This window comes from Ziziphus jujuba, chromosome 1 (genome assembly GCF_031755915.1).
Source record: "Ziziphus jujuba cultivar Dongzao chromosome 1, ASM3175591v1".
Taxonomy (NCBI): Eukaryota; Viridiplantae; Streptophyta; class Magnoliopsida; order Rosales; family Rhamnaceae; genus Ziziphus; species Ziziphus jujuba.
In genome coordinates this window covers 40,868,062-40,890,438 of record NC_083379.1, presented here as the reverse complement: position 1 = coordinate 40,890,438, position 22,377 = coordinate 40,868,062, and the positions used below count along the sequence as shown (strand labels likewise).

Here is a 22,377-nt window from a genome sequence, read left to right as displayed (position 1 = left end):
TTTCTACTTTTTTTACTTTTTTACTTTTTTGACTCTTTTCTATATTTCAAGGTGGATTATTTTATTTATTTATTTTTGACATAAAAGGATGAAGGGATAGATGTGTGACTCATCCATGTTGAACGGATAATCTATGTACTCTGTATATAAGGTAGAATTTCAACCTTTCTTTAATTCTTTCATGCTTGCTGATCAGAGTCCAGTTTCACTGCGAACCCATTGTTAGTAGCTTCGGCTTGAGCGGTTTTTGAATGTTGCTATATGTCATTTAGTGACGACTTTTCAACGTAGTTTTCTTTTTACTTTTTATTTATCTTTTTTACCTTATAGTTGAAATAATTGCCCACGTGATAGGGTTCGCATTTGTTCTTTTATATAAATTTGAATAATTATTTATTTTTAATACTTTTTGAATTATAATTTATATATAAATATCTAATATTTTATATTTACTAATTATAGTATTAAATTATTTTACATATATATTGAAAATATCGAGCAACACATGTTGCAACTTGCACATGTGCGCTGTCTGGTGACTGAGACCAAATGATTTTTTTCTTTTTTCTTTTTTTTTTTTTTCTCTTTAATCTGGTAGGAAAAAGGCATAAAGGAATGTTTTTCCCTTGCACCATCAATTAATTAACAGTTCTTAATTTTCACTTTCATATTTTTTATTACTTAACTAATCATATATGTTTATTTTGTTTTTTTTTTTAATTAGTATCGGTTTAATAATTTGCTTTTAAAAATTAATTTAGTTCAAAATATTTTGGAGTATAAACCCTATAGTTAACAATGCTATATAACATTCGTTCGCTTTTCACTATGTTACATTTTTTCATTTGAGTAATATATATATATATATATATGTATACACATTTTATTATAACATGTTTTTACTTCTTTTTATTTTTTAATGAGAACTTGAGGGCTTTATAAATGAAGAAGTTAGTTTGGTGTAAATATTCATTCCTATTTTTCAACTGTGTTTTGGTTCGTTGGATATTAAATTAATTCCATTACTTTTAGCCCCCAGAAAATATAGGACTACTAAAATATGCATGTAGCCATCATATTATTGGCTAAGATATATTATTTATATATTTAAATTAAATTTGTATTATTGCAGAACTTTATTTTATTTTTCTATGTCATTCTTTTAACAATATATTACGTGCTTTATATATACATATATATACTTCTCTGTTAGATAATCGTTGGGTTTGGTGGATGGATCTAAGTTCCAATTCCAATGTACAGCACAACTAATTAGATAGATTCCCAGCACATTAATTGGTCACATTAAAATTAATTAATTCATAGCATGTGCATTTGGTCAGGCAGGTAGAGCCATTTCTCTTATTATAATATAATATGTTTCTGATGCCACGCAAAATTATACTATCCTTACAATCAATCGGTAACACCTGTCCTCATTATGAGCATTAAGTAAAAAAATAAACATATGTATATTCTACAATTCATATATCTGTGTCATACGATTAGGCACATGTTGCTTTTGTCCAAGCATGGTTCTTGTTTGACGCTCAGGGTTAAAAATAGAAATTAAAAAAAATTAATAATAAACACGTTGATTCCTTTGGCATTTGAAAACCTTTCTAAATCAAAGGCAGTAGAAAAAACTATCCGTTGAGCTCGAAATTTCAAGTTCATAGTTACTACAAGAGCATCTCCATTAATAAATTTTATTTTAGTATTGTCATTTCTTAAATTTAATATTGGGATGAATCTCTCTAATAATAAATGTTAATGTCAAAAATTAAATTTTAACATATACACTCCAATAATAAATATCAAAAAATAATAATATCAAATTTTAAATTTTATTAAATGATAATGATATAGAACCCACAAATTTATTAGAGTGGAACTTAATATCAAATTTTACCAATGACAAACTGGATGCCAAATTTTAACACAAAACTGACATTGTCAAAAAATACAATATCCGTTTATAGAAACAGAAAGGAATATGTTATTAAAATACAGCAATGGTAGTGCCCTTTGGCAAGGCCATTTTAGGTGCTCTAAGAATTCTAATGGTTACAACAAAAAAGTATATAAATTATAAAGTTTAAGACTGTCATTTACGAACAACCACTAATATAATCATATCATTAATTTAGAGTTCAATTCTCGAAGAGAATATAGGATTATAAGATTATTGTCCTTCGTCATTATTTTCAGAAACAAAAATAATAACTTTGAATATCAGAGTCATAACAGAAAAAAAAAAAAAAAAAACAGAGAGAGAAAAAAAAGAAAAACTTTAATCTTTTTTGCTTAACTGAAACTTTAAAGCATTTTAATTCTTGCGATTCGTTATCTTTAATTTTCTTCAACGACAACGAGTCGTGATTGATGTTTTAGTCTTTGTCTTGTCACCCTCATTGGCACGTATTTTAAAATACTAGCTGGTTCTCGTGCTATTGAATGTTTTTTTTTTTTTTTTTTTTTTTTCTCTTTTCTTTTGTTGAATCTCGTGCTGTTGTATTGGTAAGCACGATCGAGTTGATCTATTTTGTTATACATATACACGACGCATCAAATTGCATATTAAAAACCAAGGGAATAACAAACAATGAATAAATAATATACTGGAAAGTAGTACACCCATTATTTGAAAATAAGTGTTGAATACCATTGATTTTAAAAAGTTAAATTAATAAAAAGTGAATTTTTATTTGATTTTTATTTTTTTTATATTTTTTCTCAAATGTAGATCCATATTTTTTAGATTTTTTTTCTTCTAGATTTTTATATGTATTTTTTTAATTAATTTATTTTAGATAGAATTATTGAGTTTTTGTATTCAAGATTTTTTAGATTTTTGGCTTTGATATCAAATTGAAATATTATTAATTCTAAAAATTTAAACTTATTAAATATATATTTTATTTTATTTATATTTTTCTTTAACAATAAAAAGTGAGGGAAAAAAAATGAAATTACATTTGTTTTTTTTTTGGGTTAACTAAAAAAATATCTTTGTATATGGTGTCTTTACCTTTTCCCCTTCATTAAACTTCGAATTCCAAACTAACCGAAAAAAGAAGAAAAAGAAAAAAAAAGATTGAGATGCTAAAGAGCAATTGGAGATGCCAATGAGTAGGAAAAAGTTTCATACGCCTTACCTCCTTTTATAAATCTATATTCTATAATACTCCTTTGCATTTGCATGTAAAATAATTTAAACATAAAATAAATTTAAAAAAAATAAAGTGACTAAATAAAACAAATATGATGAGGTAACTTTCACGAGAGGAAAAGTATTTAGGGAAACAGCTGGAGGTATGTTTTGGCAGTGTTGTCGAGGTCTTTAATATTGTTGTGGATTTCCCAATATTAAAGAGTTATTATGGTCTTTTTTTTATTATTATTTGTATGTCCTTGATGAGAAATAATAATATAAAAATTGATTAATCATTTTGATCTTTTTTTTATTTTCACTTTAAATTTAAAGCTATCGAGGAAAAGGAAATTAAGGAAACATTATCAAAGCACAATTTTATCTTTTAGCTTGGCCCTTGTGTGTCTCCAATTTTAGCTTTGCACGCTGGCATTAGATAGATATTGCATTATATAGAAATTGGCGTGTAGTTTTTAAGATAATTTTGACACTTGAAGTATAATTTTTTAATAAAGTTATGCTTCCATTTCTTTATACAAATCAATAACATAAAGTGTACTCGTAAACATTATTAATCAAAACAAAGAAATAATATTATTTGGAAGAGTCAAGTGTCGGCAGCACAGTCATAAGTAATTATTAATTATTTAATTATATGGGGTCAATAAAGACTTTATATTCTATATGAGGAACCAAAGAAGCAAGTTGTTTGCACAAGGAAAGCAAGAAAACAAAGAATAATATAAAGACAATATCATTTGAGCAAATATGCGTTTTGGGCATTAAAAATTATATATGACACATAATGTTCAAATGGGTTTCAAATACATTCCTCCAAACCTATCTGAAAATTTTATAGCAACTTGTTCCTTCTCTCGTGAAATGTTATTTTACAGATCACCTTGTAAAATAAAAGAGAACAAATAATAAAGTTGAGCAAATAAGATAATGAAAAAGCTTGGAAAATGAGATGATGATGATCATTATAATATTCGTCTAATTTGGTTTTAGTGTTTTATATATTTATTTTTCAATTACTTCGAGAATGGGTAGCCAGACCTCAGCTCTAATAATTTTATAATTCCTCACCAATCCTGTTATATTCATTTTCCAAACTTGGAAGATGATATATAAATAAAAAAAACAAAACAAAATCTTGATCGTTCATTTGATAGAAAATCAGGATCTATATAAAACTTTGTACAAAAATGTATGAATCACAACCCTAATGGGGATGCGGGACATTGAATTCGAAAGTTACGTTTTAACTTTTAGCAATAATCTTGATTGACTAATTTCGGAAAAAAAGGGAATATTTGAGACGCAAACCTCGTGACCAGACTATGTGAGTATGCAATAGAGTATTCAATATATATATATATATATATTTCCTTTTTAAGCTTTCAATAATATTGTTGAAAGGTAAAGGCTGCTCCTTAGAAAATAAAATAAAAAAATTTAAAAAAAAAATGAAGAGACATGTGGAAGTGCACCAATTTCTGCAATGATTTGTGTTTGTAATTGGAATTGGTTGAAAGGCACGCATTATTTGGTAGGTGCTTGAAACCTTGCATGCCTCCACCGTCAATCTCGGTTAATCAATATCTCTTTATATCTCCTCATTTTACTGAAATTTTTATTATACAAGACCAGGTGTTGTGACTCGTGCATGTATATAATTATATATATTATAATTCATATCCTTTTTCTCCTTCATTACGTTTTTCTTTTTCTCATATATATATATATATATATATTTGTTAATTATTATATCGTTTTGAAACATGTATACATAAATTATATTTTTGACTTCATTAAAAAAGTTGTAACATTTTACATTACACGTTAAGATTTATTTTTATGTATGGAGGATAACATATACGAAATGGTGAATAGGAGTATCAAATTCATGCATGTCTATGGAAGGACTTTTCAAATCAAATATAGAAAAAGACATGTGAACTGTATATATAGCTCAAGATTTGAATCTCTTTAACATCAAAACTATTCTCCGGTATCGTTATAATTGCACCGAATATGTTAAAAATAATGTGAAATTTATTAAGTTTTGACGGATCACATTGTCTCATCTCCAATCCATTGACTTTTATTCTCCTTCCCAATGTGTTTGGGTATATGAAATTAGAGATGAATATAAATCGAATCAAATTGATTAAAAACCAACCAAATCAAATTGATTCTATTCCTGTTTGATCTGGTGTTTTTTGTGAAATTTATTTGGATGGGATTGATTAATTTTCAATCATAAGTAAATCGAACCTATACTTACTATATATTTGTACATAGATATATATAGTTTTTTGAATATTTATATTATACTTTGCTAATTTTTTTAATATTTCTGATATGTTTAAATTATATATAATAAATACAAATTTTTACAAATATTAATATTTTTATAAAAAAATAAAAACATTTTGTACTAAAATCCAGACAAACCTAACTGAATTGAATCAAGCCAATGATGATTGGTTCAATTTGTTTATTTATTTAAATGTTTCGCTTTGGTTTGCAAAAAATTTGATAAAAAACTGAGCGAACTGAATTGATGCCCAATCCTACGTGAAATAAAGTTCAACTCGAAAGAAATTATGTATGCAAAGAGGGAGTTGAAACTCTCTAAAAATTTCATTATAATTTCTCTGAGAATATATTTACTCCTGTAATTAAAAATTCGTTTGCAGTTTTAAAATTTATGAGGAAAAAAAAGAGAAGTAAAAACTATATAGGGTTTTAAATTTGATCAAAAGTCTTTTATGTTTTCATGAAGAAATCATTGATTTCCCAAATATATTATAAATTTATTTATTTATTTTTTAAGCTATAAGAATTTGAGAACAGGAAAGCCGACAATGATGGACCTATTAAAGTAAATTCCAGCCCAATCGTTGCCGATATACAAATGGGCCATAAATCACAGCCTTTCGCAGTTCAGTCCATCTTGGTTTGGGTTGGCTCAGTCTTTGACGTACACTAATTGGGCTAAGTAGCTCAGCAGATTATGGTTCAGTCCATAATGGTTTTGGGTCGGTCCATTTCGTGAAACATCTATCGGGTCAGGTCTACCTGTATCTTTGATCAGACAAAAACGGCGCTAAAACCCTTCGTTCATAAAAACGGCGACTTCCGACGGCTTCCCGCACCGCTTTTGGAATCAGGTCTGAACCAAAGCACTAGCTGGATCTCCTGAAGAGAGAAGACCAAGGTCTTTTTTGAATTTTTTTTTTTATTATCTTTCTTCTAGTCGTTTTTCTATTTAAATTTCCTTATAATTTATAAATATATATTTTTATATGCACTTCTTCTGCTTTCGATTTCTAGTGCTAATTCAAGTTTATTATAAGGTTCTTATTCCTTAATAGCCGAAATTTAGCTGGTGCAGATAAAAGAAAGTTGCTAACTTTTGGATAGTTGTACAGTTGGTTTAGTTATTCTTAAGTTTGAGTATGGCAGTTGCATTGCGTTATCTAATTTGAGAGTTGTAATTTTGTTTCTGATGGTCTCAAAGACTTTTACTAGTTGGAAGCTGTGGTGTAAGCTTTGTGTGTTCGTTTGTTAGTAGCGGTATTTTTTGGTTTTCAGATAGTTGGTTCAAAACCATTGTTCTTGGAAAAGACCTGGAAACTGTAATTTAGCCCAGGACAGCTTGATGGGTGAGGAGGATAGGTCATATAAAAAGGGCAGGAGGAAGAAGAGTCGCTCTGATGCTGCCAATTCTAACAAATGGGTATCCGGAAGTGAAGCTGATGGGTCTTTTAAAGCTCGACAACACTCTAAGTACGAGACAGATTCTGCACCACGAAAATCTGTCATCAGGTATAAGTTCCTTTAGAACGTTAATGAATTAAATAAGCTGCATTGACCTTTTTGTGCTGCCTAGATTAGTGTTAGATTTGTCGACTATGTGTAAGCGTATTGATGTGTCTGATTGCTCCTTGTAGGAAGCAGATTGATCCTGAAACTACTAAGTACTTCTCTGAAATTTTGAATCTTTTCGAAAGTAAAGAGGTCGACATGGAGGAGCGAGCAGTGATATGTGGTAATGCTCTTGAAGAAACCAGGGGGAAGGAGTTTGAACTTGCAACTGATTATATCATTAGCCACACTTTGCAGTCTCTCCTTGAGAATTGTGATGTAAACCATCTTTGTGCTTTCCTACAAAGCTGCATAAATGACTTCCCTTTAATTGCAATGGATCGGTCTGGTTCTCATGTAGCTGAGACCGCTATTAGGTCTTTAGCTAAGCATCTTCAGGACATGGAGGTCTACTCTCTTGTTGAAGACACTGTGACCATGATATGCAGGGTATGAAGTATTATATATTCCCTATTAACTGATTTGCTTCTGTATTGCTCCAGGCAATGGAGAGTGCTTAACGATGATTATAAGCATACTGGGGTTTTCGCCTTTACCATTGGCATTTTGAGTACAAATTTTCAAGATATACCTGTAACTGATTTGGGAGAGTGAATGCAATCTTGCATTTTAAAGTCACACTATTTTATTTATTTATTATTATTTTTGTTTCCCCGGTTATGATAAAGGAATCAGCTTGAGAAAATTTAAAGACAAACTTTTATAAATTTTGGGCATATAATATAATATGATTTATTGTCTTTGTCAGGTGATCATAGAAAATCTGGTTGATGTCATGTGCAACTGCTATGGATCACATGTACTTCGAAGTCTTCTTTCTCTTTGTAAAGGAGTTGCATTAGATTCTTCAGAGTTCCATGCAACAAAGTCTTCTACAGTTCTAGCAGAGAGATTGAATTTCAAGGCATCTCGATCAGATAGAGATGCTTCATCACATATTCATCAAGGATTCCCAGATTTACTAAAATTCCTTGTCTCAGGAATGTTAAATTCTACCAAAAAAGACATTAAGACCCTGAGAGTTGATCAGTACAGCAGTTTGGTTTTTCAGGCATGTACCAATATACCATCCTCCTATGTTTGGTAGTTTCATAAATTTTTTTCAACTGATTGAAATATTGTCTTCACAGAGTCAGAGCAAGTACTGGTTACTACATACTTTTGACTAAATTTGTAATTGATAATATAGTGTTGACAACTCATCAATTCAGGTTTGGTGTATTGGATAGGTGGTCTACTCCTGGCAACGTATGTTCTAACTGAATTTAAGACAAATCTACTAGATGGTTCTAGGTTGAGTTATTAGCACAATCTCTGAGCATAAGAATTTATTCTTGATGCTCGCTTTCTCTCTTTTAAATTAATTTCCTGCTTAAACTGGTGGAGGCTATTGCTGACTTGTTATTTCTCATGTGTTTGATTTTGAGGAAGAGGCAAATTTTTTCCTGGATGGAGTTGAGAGGTTATTAAAATTTCATAAAACCTATTGCTTTTCTGATTGCAACATTTTTGCATGTATAAATTGGTCTGCTGCTATGAATCTTTCTTATCGTTATACCGTACGCATAAGTCTGTTATTTTGTTCACTGAGATGTTGTCATTTCCTTGAAGTTGTGCTGAATATAGTGGGATTTTTTTAACCTTGGCAGATTGCTTTAAAGTTTTTAGTGGGATATGATGAAGAATTGTTGCAAATGATATCTATCCTTCTTGGGTGTAACAAGGAAGACTTTGCGGAGGGAAATTCCATAAAATCAAATGTAGTGCAAAACATTGTACGTTTAGTAAAAGAAACTGCATTTAGCCATTTGATGGAGGTGAGCAACCTGTTATTAAGTTTTGCATTTAAAATATTGCCCAAGTACCATTTTCCATTAAAACTTATACATTTTTTTTAATGCTAATATGATGTGAGTTGCATACGTACACTTGCTTTTTTTTTATTTTTATTTTTTTTTATGAAGACCCTTTTGATGTTTGCATGTGTAACTCGATGAGTTGAAATTTGCATTATACTTTCAAGGAATTAACATCATGATAACCGACTTTTGATAGATGCAAGCTAATACTATCCCAATATACCACTATGATTTCTGGTGAAACTATGAAATGTGATACTCTTTTAAATTAATACAAATTTGGTATTTGCTTTCTATTAACATGTGGTGGTAATGTTCTTAAAAAAAAAAATAAAAAAAAAAAATCAATCTGTACTGAAAAAAGAGGGCTCTTGTTAGTATGTGATTCATCAGATATTCTGAAAATTTTGCAGGTCATTTTGGAGGTGGCTCCTGAAGTTTTGTACAATGAATTGCTCAAGAAAGTTTTTAGGAGTTCATTGTTTGAGCTTTCATCTCATCATTGCGGGAACTTTGTTGTTCAAGCGCTAATATCTCATGCAAGAGATCAAGAGCAAGTGAGTGTTCTGATTGTTATTACCTTTTGGAATTTCTAGTTCTTAGTACTCTAACAAACTCTTTGCCTTGAATGATGACTTAAAAGTTACTTTAGGTTTTAAATCCTATTGTGCTGCTGTTTTTATTTCGCAATTTGATTTTTTAATGTATTTTCTAACGTAAAATCAAGTTTTTACTACGTTTGCATGTTACCTTTTGATTTCTTATAAGTACATTATATCCACATTTGTCCACTAGATGGAGTTGATGTGGGAGGAACTTGGTACAAAATTTAAGGATATTCTAGAGATGGGAAGACCGGGTGTTATTGCTTCACTCATTGCTGCAAGTCAAAGGCTCAAAACTCACGAACAAAAGGTTGGGTGCTGAATAAGCATCTGTTTTTCATGTTTTCCAGGTTCTTCAGTAACTACATACTTATATTCAGAATATTTAACTATTGAAACTAAATTATGAACTTTGTTTTATTAACCTTTTATTTATGGATTTTATATCTGATAATAGATATGTTTCCTTTACTATGGCAGTGTTGTCAGGCCCTTGCTGCTGCAGTGTGTTCAGGAGATGAGTCTCCAACATGCGTTGTTCCTCGAATACTGTTTCTTGATAGCTACTTCAGCTGTGAAGACAAGGCTAATTGGAATTGGCCTAGAGGTGTTAAAATCCATGTCATTGGTTCTTTGATTCTGCAAGAAGTTTTTCGATATCATAGTGTATGCAACCTTTTTTTTTTTTTTTTTCTTCACTCCACCTTCTTTTTGTCTGCTTAGTTTCTTCTTGTTTTGCTAATATGTTAAATTTTGAAATGTCTCATGGTTCCTTCACCAAGTCCGATTTATTTTAGTCTTCAGTATAAAAGTTGAGCCAGCAAGCCCTGTCCCCCCTATTGCTATAGAGCATTTGAGTCTGATGATATTGTTTTGCTGTGTTCTACTTGAGTAATATCGTTCTTGTAATGCAATTTCATCCTTGTTCATAATTCGTATTAATATTCTGTCTGTTTTTCTAATTAACAGAGATATATACAGCCTTTTATCACAAGCATTGCATCCATGGAGGCTGATAACATCCTAGAAGCTGCAAAAGATACAGGAGGTGCCCGTGTTATTGAATCCTTTCTAAGTTCAGATGCTACTGCAAAAATGAAACGGCGACTAATTGCAAAGTATGTTATTTAACTCAATTGGTAGCTTGCACAACTGTTAGAATGGGTTTCTATATTAACTTCTTTTTTTTCCTCTTCCTTTGAAGGCTACGTGGACATTTTGCAGAGCTTTCAATGCACTTGTCTGGTTCATTTACTGTTGAAAAGTGTTTCACCACCAGTAACATGTCACTACAAGAGGCCATAGTAGCTGAGTTGTTAGAGGTACGAAGTGAGCTTTCCAAGACAAAGCAAGGCCCTCATCTCATAAGGAAACTAGATGTTTATGGGTAAGCTATTGGTTATATTTGCATAAAAAAAACAAGTGAGGTTGATTTCCATTGGCTTGCACTTGAATCTTAAATAGCTTGTGCAAATAATTTTTCAAATAGCTCGTCATCACTTTGTCTGTGCATATGGATTTTAGCAAAAACCATCAGTTCATTATCTATGTAGCATTTTTGTGACCAGTTGAATTTTGGCATTTGGCATATTTTTCCCCCCTTAAACCTTTTTTGTCTATGACAGATTTGCTGCTCGACCTGATCAGTGGAGGTCCAGACAAGCATCAAAACTATCAGCTTACAATGAATTTTGTGCTACATTTGGTTCTGGTGAAAACAAGACATCCAAAAATAGCGGCTTTCTTTCTGATACTTCCGAGAAGGTATCAAGGCCAGAGACAATAAAGCAAATGAGGAAAGAGATTGCTGATGGCCTTGCTTCTTCTACACCATTTTTAAGTAAGACAGCCTTTAAACGTAAGCCAAAAGAAGCAAAAGAACGCGGAAAGAAATATGCCAAAACTTCAGCAGATGATGATGTCTCAGAAAGGAAAAAAGAAAATCAAAGAAAAAGAATTAAGATGGCTTAGAAAATTTCTCTCCTGGAAGTTAAAAAACATTGGAGAAGTTCAGGAAGTTAGGGGCCATCTGGTGCATGGAAAAGACACAGGAAACAACGCAAGTTTATTTTGAAATTTTTGACAAAAGCAAAATAGGCTATAGCTGTAACTCAATTTTTATTTTTAGTTCGAAATTTTGAAGCCTTGTAATTTGTACCACAATTTTGGATTTTGTTCTATATGTACATCCAAAAATTATTTATATTCGTATTCGATGGCAGAATTCATCAGAATTAGCAAAATTGTGTTTTTATAATAGATTGCATTACACGCAAACCCTTTTGCAGGGTGGCTTGAAATGTGACACTGCTCTACACCTAAAAAACAAAGAAGAAAAAAGAAAAATGTATAAGAATGAATTAAAAACAAATATAGATGCTATGGATATCCAATATTTGTGTTCAGTTCTTCCTTCAGCCATCTCATGGAGGATTAGACCTGGCGAAAAAACATGCGGTTCAGATAGATTATATGAAATCTTCATAGATGGAGATGCCTGAATCTGTAGGAAGTAGAAATTACTTGTTCTGTGTGGGATTTGAGGTACTTGGTGGAATCCTTCTAAAGCAGGAATCTACTTGCTTGTAAGGATTCTTCCTATCAGCCTGCAAATCTTTGAATGATTTTGAAGATGAAGCTGAGCTCGATCTTGAAGCTGAAGAAGAGAGCATTTTCGCTAAGGGACGGGCTGTTGCTCGACCTCCATAAGGCAAAGATGACAGTAGCAGAGAAAGTGAAATAGCAAGAGCAGCAAGAACTCTAGACCAGCCTTTCATATCTTTTTTCAGTATGGTTGATAAGCTTAATGCTTGTTAGCTTGACAATTTGATGGTATCTCTCAAGCTTGTAATCAGATATTGTTAAGATACAGGGGGGTTTTATTAGTTGTTTTATACCTACTGTACGTCTTGGTTCTAAAATAGTTAAAATAATTGGGATCTTAAAAACAGTGAGATCATGTGCTTCAATTTTGACTGTTTCCATGTAAGCAAGAGCAAGCTTCAGATGTGGTCCAATAGTGATATATAATTTTCAGAAGGGTCATGTGATTAGGCACGTGATATTGAAATTTGTAATGAACCTTTTTTTGGGGAAGCTACAAGGGATGGTATTTTTATATCGGGGACTAGCAGAGGTGGGACTTGTAGTTTTTGTACAGACAGTGTTGGATCTACAGACTGATAACGTGGTGGGTTTTTATATATATATTTTTTAGGTTCAGAAGGAAAGAAAGGTAGAAAGTGCTATGTGTATGTGTATCCATCTGGTTGCTTCTGTAGCCATGCATGCATGACTGTACAAAAGCATAGTTTAAAGGCAACCGCAAAGCTGGCTCTCATTTTGAACTCCTTTGTGGACTTCTTGGATCTTGTGGCCCAGTCCAGCTATGCATTCCTCAAAGCTTTTCTATTTTGTCCCTTTTTATTTTTATCTTTTAGAAAAAAAAATCTAAATTGGATGCTTAGAAGTAGAACTTTCAAATATTTGTTGTTAAAACTTTGACTTTCATTAGAACCTTCAACTATAATCCATAAATAGACAACTTCTTTGGATATCCCTAGTGTATACAGGTTTCTTAAGCTGCAAGAAATCACGGGGCTAATCTCTAATAATATATATATATATATATGTACATATATAAATTGTGGGGTTACAATGATTTTGTTTTTGTATTTTTTGTATCTAAATTAGAGAAAAATGAAATTGGGCACCTATTATATAAATAAAACAGATTAGATGAAAAACATTCATGGTTAGGCACTTTTATTTACGTTATAAAAGCATAGTTTCAAACCATGGATATAAAATTTGAATTAACTTGTAATTTAAAAAAAAAGAAAACTAAATGTGTTTTTTTTTTTTTTTTTTTGGGTGATATACTAAATGCGTTTTGTTTTTGTTTTTTTTTTAAATTTAAATGCGTTTTGTTTGATGGATGAATAAATGCAAGTCGGTTACGTGGGCCATCATTGAAAATCTTCAGTTACAAAACAAAAAAAGAAAAAAAGAAAAAAAGAAAAAAAATATATAAAAAAAAGATAAACATAAAAATTATAAATGTAATAAAAACCAAATTAAGCAACAAAAACGAAAAATGAATAAATAAACAGAGAATGGACAGCGTTTGGTAGCGGATACTTTCACTTTTTGGGAAGCACAGAAAGAAAGATTTAAAAAAAGAATACTTAGTTAGATTTACAAAAACACCCTTCATTGAAATAAACGATACTGGAGCAGGAGCACGAAACTCCAGAAGTACAAAATAGTAATTTTAAAAAGAGAGCGGGTAGACCGTGTGTGGATGGATGGGAAGCGGTATTAGTTGGTTCGATGAGTCACTGTGTGGGGGATTCAATGAATAATAAATAAAATAAAATAAAATAAAAAAGTCCCACAAATTCCCACACATTCCTCTTCCATTCCCACTTTCTTTCAATAATTATATAATTTTATTTTTTCAAAGGTCATAAAGCTTACAAATTATTTGTGTATTGTATTAATTATATTAATTTTATTTATATTTATATTTATATGCATACATTTATATGTATTGCCATGCCGGTCCGTTGATTTCCTCGACGCAATCAAATATCAAATTCCTAAAACAAAATCCAATCTCACACTGATTCCTGAAGCCGATCTATTCAGGTTTGTTGTTCTTCCTCTTTTTCTTTTACCCCTTTGTTTCGATTGTTTTTGTTCCCGCTGATTTGATTGTTTAGTTTTTTTTTGGTTGGATCACCAATAATTTTTACTGTTTTTTCTGTCTCTGATCTGTTCTTGGCCTTTTTTTTTATATTTATATTTTTTTAATGTGTTTTTCTAACGGTATGCTCGTGTAATTAACGTCATGATTTTTTCTTATTATTATTTTCTTAATTGGCTTTAAATTGAAACTTTTTGTTTGGATTTTGTTTCTTTGACTATGGATTTGAGGTTAGTATATGTGAATGTTTTGATTCATGTTCCTTGAATTTCACTGGGATGTGAGAAATGGAAAGGGCTTCTGTAAAAGTGAAATTCTTACCCCCATTTGCCAGAATTAGGGCAAGGTGCTTTTTTTTTGTTTGAATCGAATCCTTTCATGCAGAATTTAGATACTAAATTGTACTCAGAAAGAAGAAGATGGTGATTAAAACGTGGAATTTTTAGCTGGGGCTTTGAGCTCACATAGAAGGGCTTCAGCAGGGTTTCTGCTAAAGCCCTTAACTTTCTATGCATCTTACTCGCAGGGCAGAGTAATATTTGATGAAAGACGTTTTTTTAAATTTTTTTTAACCATTTATCCTTTTAGCATTGATATATAATGTTAGAATCCGGTTGAATTGTCTGGTTAAGTATTTGGAGGACTATAAGGCTTTTGCACCGTACATAATTGTAAACCCAAGAGTAACAACTCAATCTTTGGGTTAATTTGGAGAAAACCAAAGGTTGTTTTGTAAAGCATTTGTTTTCGTTGCCCTTTGGTGGACCTCTCATTTTGGAGTATACTATCCTGACAGAGAGAATAACTTCTAGTTTTCTGTGAATTCATCTCTCTTGATTTCTCCTTTCTCTTCAATTACTGGATGTTCTTTGTGACTTCATAAAATTGTAAGAATAGTTAGAGGAACTGTTGATGTTGCATTGTATGATCTGAATTGTATGCTTTTCTGCCATCTTTATTTAACACAAGATGTTGATAGATTTCTAACTGCATATCTTTCCTGCACTGTAAGATCCTTGTAACATAATGATGTTCTTTAATAAGCATTGTGTAATCACTAATATATACAATGTTTGACCTACCGACATTTTTCCTTTTCGGTCATTAGCTACCACTTAACATATTTTATCTATTCATGATTAAATGATAGGTATTTACATTCTCACCTTGTTAGTTTGGTGCTATCCATAATTGTTCCACTCTCTCTAGTGGTTTACCTTAAATTTTTTAATGATTTTTTCCCCCTTACTTTTGAAGAGTAATGTTGTTTATATCTGAATTTCATATTTTACTTTCATCTATGTTTAGCAGGTGTAGAGGCAACAGCTTTTCGTCATAAAATAAATAAATAAAAGTCAAGGACTGTAGGGCTCCATTTGCTACTCCTAAGACGCTATAGAAGTTTTCGGATGGCTGAGAAATCATGTGTCAAGCGCCTTCAGAAAGAATATAGAGCCCTGTGTAAAGTATAATTTCTTTTGTTCATCCTGAAATTGCTTTCTGCTATCTGTTATGGTCGTCATGCTATGTGAATTCACTAATTTTTCATATAGTCTTTATGGTTAATCTTGCTAATACATAAGGTCATGGTCATATTTATTGCTGTTGTTATTGGAGTTACCCATAGTGCAATTCTTCTCTCTCTCTCTCCTTTTATTTTTTATTTTTTTTTAAAATTAATTTTCTGGCTAGTATATTCTCTAGACTAGAAATGAAATGCTGCATGTTATACTATAGATCTTTTTCTTGTTTTGAGTGTTTTTTTTTTTTTTTTTTTTTTTCGGCTGTACTTTTATGTTAAGAAACATTAGTTCCCATTGTTTATCTTAGTACATCAGATTTTAGTCATTTTCCACTAAGACATAATATCTTATATTGTTACTTGATTCTATTGTATCTTCCAACTTGCTAATTCTGTTATTTGTGAAATAATAGGAGCCAGTTTCTCATGTTGTGGCCCGTCCTTCCCCAAATGACATTCTTGAGTGGCGTAAGTTTATGTACAACTGATATTTTTGAAATTTTAATTGATTTTTGGGTGAAGATTTTTTAATTGGATAAAATTTCTATATATTTTTTCTGCCATTTTTTGTATCTTTTGACTTGGCATATATAGGCTTTAGTCTTACATTGCTGGCTAGCATATTTATGTCTGAACATTAATGTACAAGATTTTATGTGGAATATGACTTAAGGAAAATTGAAAACCATTGATGCAAATGATACGGATAATGAAAAAATAATGCTAAACATTTATTCTTGTATTCTTTTTGACTGCCTCTCTCTATCAATCGTTGTCATGTAAATTTCTTCTTTGCTTACTTTCTTTGGTTTAGTAGGGTATTTTTTTTCATGCTTGTCTGTCTTGGTGTTTCAGATTATGTGCTCGAGGGAAGTGAAGGAACTCCTTTTGCAGGTTGGTTCCACTGTTGATTTTTGTGTGGCATTTTGCACTTAAGTTAATGAAATTTAGTTAGTTCTGTGCTACGTTTTAAATGTGAATATCTGCCTTTATATGATACCCCGCTTAATTTTTCCATTCAATAATTTTTGTCCTTATATAAGGTGGTTATTACTATGGGAAGATCAAGTTTCCTCCAGAGTACCCGTACAAACCTCCCGGAATCAGGTAATATCCTTTTGCACTTCCTTTTGGAGGAGGTGTTCTATTTAATATTTCTTTCTCAGTTGCATCTAATTGTTAAATGCATTTGTCTGTCCTACAGCATGACTACTCCCAATGGACGGTTCATGACACAGAAGAAAATATGTTTATCTATGAGCGATTGTAAGTTGTTTTATTAGTTTATCGGAGAGGTTATGTCCTATTTATCTTTTATAAGTGATTCTATGTCTTCTTGACCTTTGTTTTGCAGTTCATCCTGAAAGTTGGAATCCAATGTGGTCTGTATCAAGGTAAAAGCGCAATACTTTTTGCAGCTGTTGTGCTTTCCTCTTAACGATCATGATTTGTTTAAATGAGTGATTGTTGCAGAATGTAATACCCACTAACATCAATTCTTCTTCAAAATGCAGCATACTAACAGGGCTTCTTTCATTCATGGTGAGTTTCTGGTTCTTGGCTATTCTAATTGTATTTTGGCGTGGTTTCTTCCTTTAACCTTCTTTGTCTTTGCTTGCTGGTGATGGCTTTCAGTTTTATACATATTAAATGCTCTCAGTTGCAAACGGGCGAAGTTTCATTTGTTTCTCAGAAGTGATTTAATTTGAATGTTTTTATTTTTCTCATGCAGATGGACAACAGTCCTACCACTGGCAGCGTGAATACTACTACTGCTGAGAAGCAACGTTTGGCAAAAGCATCTCTTGCTTTCAATTGCAAGAAGTAAGTATCTTGGACCATCTGAAGTGTTTGTCGATATATATACGTATCATCCAAGGTTTTAAGCCAATCGCTAATGTTGTACCTCTCTGCCAAAACAAAAACAAACAACGAAAGAAATTTAACCCTTTGACCTTATTTTTGGTGTCTGAGAATTTATGATATGGAGAGGTCCTGCTGCACTTCCCTTTCAGTTGTTTTTCTGGGGACCCCTGCGTTGATTTCTCCTTGCTGATTTCTTTTCTTGGTATTTGTGATTTGGACTTTTACTATCAATTCTAGTTGGATTTAACATTATCCCGTTATAACAGTGCAACATTCCGGAAAATGTTTCCGGAGTATGTGGAGAGGTATAACCAGCAGCAGCAGCAGCTTTCAGCACAGATAATTCCAGAACAGGCACCACCAGAGCCATCTCAGGTAGAAAATAAGCCGTTGTTGGAAAACATTGTCAATCCTGCGGGAGACAATGTGAGAGTAGATGCACCAGGGGACAGGAGAAAAGACAGAAAGCAATCTTTCCCAACCTGGATGATGTTACTGCTGGTTTCAATCTTTGGCATAGTAATGGCACTGCCTTTACTACAACTTTAACATCGAAGGTAAAATAATGCGGGCATGCGTTGTTTGCAAGTTTAGGGACTTAATCAAACGCTACCTAGGTTTGTGTTATACCTAACATGATTTTGTATAGTGGGTTGATTCCCAGGAGGCTCGGTTGAATCCCTTGACCAATATATATGTATGTTTTTACTTTTTCCTTCTTCTATGTCAATGTTGGGTCGTTAGTCAAATGTTCAAACATGACATGCCTGCATTGCTATCTTAATCTAGTGGAAGTTTCTGTTAAGGTGTTTTTCTTAAGTGTGTACTTGGGATACGTGGATTTGATGGATTAGTTTTTGAGGTGAGTTGAGAACAACTATCAGCCAGTCTTTTTTTTTTTTTTTTTTTTTTGGCTTTGAAACTATCAGCCAGTCTATTCTATATAAGAAGCTGCATAGAAATAAATCCTACCATGACACTGTCCTATGCTCTCATCTTAGAAGAGTAGAGCTTATTATTATTATTATTATTGTTATATATTTTGTAAAGGAAATTTTTTAGTATTTCATTATCATGTCGATATAAAATTTATGGAGTATTGAAGATTGTTGCAGTCAAATCATTTTTTAAAGGGGAGTGATGATACAGCATTGGCTTTTGTATTTTCATTATTATCATTGGTTTGGATGGCCACCCCTCACCAAAGTTTTCATGATAATCTTTCTTCACGAGTATATGATGAAATTTGTACAATTAAATTGATTGGTCATCCATCCAAAATAAGCAATCGGAAATTGAAAAAAGAAATCTGTCTGGTATTCAAACCATTTCATTCTCTCTTTTAAAATCTACCTACATTATTAAAAATTTTTGTTTTTGAGTCTTATCTAAAAGAGCTAATCATTTTTTTTCGTTTTAAGACATAAGATATAATCATGTTTGAACAGTAAATTTTCTATAAAACCTGCTGATCATTTTCTTTCAAAAAAATAGTAATATACTTTAATTAAAGATCCATTTGGTAACACTCTCTTCCTATCAATTTATCTTCTACTAAATTTTTTAAAAAAAAAAAAATCTTTTTTTTTTTTTTTACCCCTTCTTGTACAATGATCTAAATAAACTAGACGAGTAAGAAACTACTGAATGAATAATTAAATTGCAGTCAATCAAATTTTCTTTATCTTTCCCTTTTTTCATTTTTTTTTAACACTATTTGGTTAATTATTGAATATATATCATAACCAGACTTTTTTTTTTTCCTTACTTTTTTATTTTAGATAAAAATAAACTAGACTTGTTATAAGTTTTGGCTTTATTACGTAAAGAAGCTTTTGGATTTATTTCTTACCAACTCTGTTAGCCTTGAATGTAGGAGATGGATTTACGTCTTTTTTGGGTTTTGAGTTTTCTTTCTTAAACAACCCTAACAGACTTGCACCCAATAAAAAGTTAAAAGTCTTTTAAGTCTTTGCAATACCGTAACACACTCCGCAATTGCCGCATCCATCAAGTCCCCGATCCCATGACACGGGAAAATCACCCAAAAAAAATAAAAATAAAAAAAATAAAAAAATTAGTATCTTTTCTTGTTTAAATAAAATAATAATTCTAACTTTTCTTTAATTTATTAATTTTTTTTATTTTTTATTTTTACAAAAGATATTGTGGTTAAGCAGTATGTCTTACTTAAGCACCGTCTCTTATTATATAGCTAATATTAAATTATTTCCTTAAATTTTAGATATCAGTCCACTAATTGGCATTGGCATATCAATATTTTACTTACTTTTGGTGATAAAAAAATTCAGTTTATTTTTAACCTTATAGCACTATCTTATATTAAAAATTTAGTAAGCCAAAAACTGATCAATATTCCAATAAATTAAATAAAAGTGTTGCTGCCCAAAAGTTATGGCAAAAATGGGTGGTTTCCATGTCTTGTGGGTTTTATAACTCATATGGAATTTGGGTTGGTGATGGGTACACTATGTCCACCATTACTAAAAAGCAGAAACTAATTTTTACTAGTTTCTTTTAAACCAAACCATTTGGCTCTTAAAAGTGATTAGAAAAATATATATGAATAATCATTTGGATGTTGCTGTCTTTTCTTTAATTCACTTGAAGTTGGATTACCGTGTGGTAGATATTTGGTGCGGTTTGTTTATATAACAGTATCTTTACGGTTGGTTATTTGTCTTCCTTAATTTCTAAAGCATTATACAAATAAAGCTTTAAGAAATGCCATTTCAACTCCTATTGGCAAATCTGGTGTTGGGATTTGCTTACTGCTTTCAAATCCATTTTCAATTTAAAGCAGAAATGAATCATTAATATGTTTGTTGAAATATCTTCCTACTATTTTAGAGCTATTCAGTTTCATAAATAACCAACACGCTTCACTTGTTTTTATTTTCTATTGCTACCTACAAAAGTGCTTATTTCTGATTCTTTAGGCATATAAGTTTTTAGTGTTGTTACTTTTGGATTTCCAAATTCTCAAGCAAAACAATGAAGAAGTCTCCGGTATATCCAAAATGTGAGACAAATGATGATTATGATCCTCATGCGGATTTCAATCAGGTACACTCACACTCATTATTCATTTTGTTTAGTAATAATATATGCTACATTGTTCATGTTATGTTATTAGTTTTGACGATGACTCAGTTCTTGCAACAAGCAAAACACTATGCAAGAGAATCAAATCTCCATAACCCACCAGCCCATCAAGAAGAAGAAGAAGAAGCTGGAAAGACTAGAAGACTGAACGAAGAGAAGATGAAGAAGAAGAAGAAGAAGAAGAAACAATGGAAGAAAATCTTTTTACCATGGTGGAAAATGGGTGGGGAAAAGGGCAAGCCTCGCATGGAATTGTCATCAGCAAACAAATCTAATGTTTGTGATATTGGAAGAAGCAGGGGTTATGTATCTGGTCCAATAGTTGATAGCAGTGGAAATAAGGCTACCGATGGGAGGCATCGACGGCCAACATCTGGGCCTCTTGCTAGTCTTTTCAACCCCACAAGGAAAGCAGAGAAAGATATACCCTATATGTGCCTTAACCAGCTTGCCAGCCCTCGTGGTGGTCAGTCTTATGGCCCTGTTTATACGGTGTAGATTTTGGCATGTCAATATCTCTATCATCGAAATGTAATGCAATGTTGTTGTGTTGTTAGAGAGTATTTTTCAAATTTTTTGGGATGTGAGTATTTTATTTTTATTTTAAAAAAAAAAAGACTTTGTGAGATAGAGATTGGTTTTTTCTATTTTTTATTTTTGAATTTTGAATATCTATGTATTGTGATGGGAGGCAGTTGGATTTGGATGATCTAGAGGAAAAAATTGACCTCTGTTTGTCGTGTATATGGAGTTATCCAAGTTATAAGGAAACTTTCACATTTGGACTCTTTAAATATATGGAGTTATCCAACTTTCACATTTTCTTGTTGCAAATTTCAATCTCTCTATTGGGTGTCACATGTTTTGTTTTTTTGTTTTTTTTTAAGTGCTGGGAGATTTCCAGAACAAACAGCTTATAAGTCCTCAATTTTTAAAATGGTTGGATCAGCTCCCCATAAGGGAATGAGACTGACCAAATCACTGTTTTTTTTTTTTTTTTTTTTTTTCTTAATAGTGATTCTAAATTCGAATCTTTATGCCTCTAATAATAAATAATAACAGTGATACTAATAATAATATAAGATTTTGAGAGTTCAGCTCTATCAATCACCTCTCAAGAATAAAATAATGACATTGGAAACAAAAAATAAATGCAGAGTCTTTGCCCTACTTGCTAATATTTTATTCAAAGTGTGCATTTAATCGCGCAAAATATGCAGCATATGTCCAAAGCTGCATTCCTGCATGACCTGTATGCCATTAATGGCATCTTATACACGTAATTTTTGTTCCCTTGCTTGTATTTTTGTTTACTAAACCCATGTAACCAAACAATCCGAAAAAGTGTTTGAATTTATAAGTCCGAAAGTAAGGGGCACGAGTAAGAGCATCTTATTTTGTTCATTTAAATTTTTTTTATTTTGTCAGATAAATAATAAAATTTTAAAAAGAATTTTTTCAATGATAAAATTTTAAAAAGAATTTTTTCAATGATTTTGTGCATTAGTTCTGTCAAATTGATATAGCAACAAAAAAAATAAAACTGTGAAAGACACTTTCTATTAAGACACTTTCTATTTCTAGAAGTTCTGCTAAACCAATCTATATTTTATTTATTTTTATTGGAAAAAATTATCTAA

The 22,377-nt window shown here is 31.4% G+C and overlaps 3 protein-coding genes across 5 annotated transcripts; all 3 read left to right on the top strand.

Annotated features, from left to right (window-relative positions):
- Positions 1-6,225: 6,225 nt before the first annotated feature.
- On the top strand, positions 6,226-11,718 carry LOC107434224 (pumilio homolog 23). Of its 2 annotated transcripts, none has more exons than XM_016045667.4 (11): positions 6,226-6,380; positions 6,758-6,991; positions 7,117-7,480; positions 7,800-8,102; positions 8,701-8,868; positions 9,324-9,467; positions 9,706-9,825; positions 9,996-10,181; positions 10,485-10,633; positions 10,720-10,902; positions 11,141-11,718. In XM_016045667.4, the coding sequence occupies exons 2-11, from the start codon at positions 6,825-6,827 to the stop codon at positions 11,484-11,486; spliced, it is 2,130 nt and encodes a 709-aa protein (XP_015901153.3). In that variant the 5' UTR covers positions 6,226-6,380; positions 6,758-6,824; the 3' UTR covers positions 11,487-11,718. The 2 variants fall into 2 exon arrangements, with proteins under 2 accessions (XP_015901153.3, XP_024932094.3); XM_025076326.3 differs by having other exon boundaries at positions 6,284-6,380; positions 6,684-6,991.
- Positions 11,719-13,866: 2,148 nt separating this feature from the next.
- On the top strand, positions 13,867-18,494 carry LOC107434284 (ubiquitin-conjugating enzyme E2 34). Of its 2 annotated transcripts, none has more exons than XM_016045739.4 (10): positions 13,867-14,165; positions 15,535-15,689; positions 16,159-16,213; positions 16,601-16,639; positions 16,789-16,852; positions 16,950-17,011; positions 17,100-17,139; positions 17,260-17,287; positions 17,478-17,569; positions 17,878-18,494. In XM_016045739.4, exons 2-10 carry the CDS (start codon positions 15,633-15,635, stop codon positions 18,158-18,160), a joined length of 720 nt encoding a protein of 239 aa, XP_015901225.2. In that variant the 5' UTR covers positions 13,867-14,165; positions 15,535-15,632; the 3' UTR covers positions 18,161-18,494. The 2 variants fall into 2 exon arrangements, with proteins under 2 accessions (XP_015901225.2, XP_015901231.2); XM_016045745.4 differs by having other exon boundaries at positions 15,532-15,689.
- An 818-nt stretch (positions 18,495-19,312) lies between these two features.
- On the top strand, positions 19,313-21,547 carry LOC107434465 (uncharacterized). Its single transcript, XM_016045937.4, has 2 exons — positions 19,313-20,698; positions 20,786-21,547. The coding sequence occupies exons 1-2, from the start codon at positions 20,627-20,629 to the stop codon at positions 21,233-21,235; spliced, it is 522 nt and encodes a 173-aa protein (XP_015901423.2). The 5' UTR covers positions 19,313-20,626; the 3' UTR covers positions 21,236-21,547.
- The last annotated feature ends 830 nt before the right edge of the window (positions 21,548-22,377 follow it).

Excerpts from the sequence above, each read along its gene's own strand:
- LOC107434465 (XM_016045937.4), top strand. The coding sequence starts at position 20,627 with ATGAAGAAGTCTCCGGTATATCCAAAATGTGAGACAAATGATGATTAT. Across the intron at positions 20,699-20,785 it reads CTCATGCGGATTTCAATCAG|TTCTTGCAACAAGCAAAACA; the intron begins GTACACTCACAC and ends ACGATGACTCAG.
- LOC107434284 (XM_016045739.4), top strand. The coding sequence starts at position 15,633 with ATGGCTGAGAAATCATGTGTCAAGCGCCTTCAGAAAGAATATAGAGCC. Across the intron at positions 17,140-17,259 it reads CCAATGTGGTCTGTATCAAG|CATACTAACAGGGCTTCTTT; the intron begins GTAAAAGCGCAA and ends TTCAAAATGCAG. Across the intron at positions 17,570-17,877 it reads CTTGCTTTCAATTGCAAGAA|TGCAACATTCCGGAAAATGT; the intron begins GTAAGTATCTTG and ends CCGTTATAACAG.
- LOC107434224 (XM_016045667.4), top strand. The coding sequence starts at position 6,825 with ATGGGTGAGGAGGATAGGTCATATAAAAAGGGCAGGAGGAAGAAGAGT. Across the intron at positions 6,992-7,116 it reads CCACGAAAATCTGTCATCAG|GAAGCAGATTGATCCTGAAA; the intron begins GTATAAGTTCCT and ends TGCTCCTTGTAG. Across the intron at positions 9,468-9,705 it reads ATGCAAGAGATCAAGAGCAA|ATGGAGTTGATGTGGGAGGA; the intron begins GTGAGTGTTCTG and ends TTTGTCCACTAG.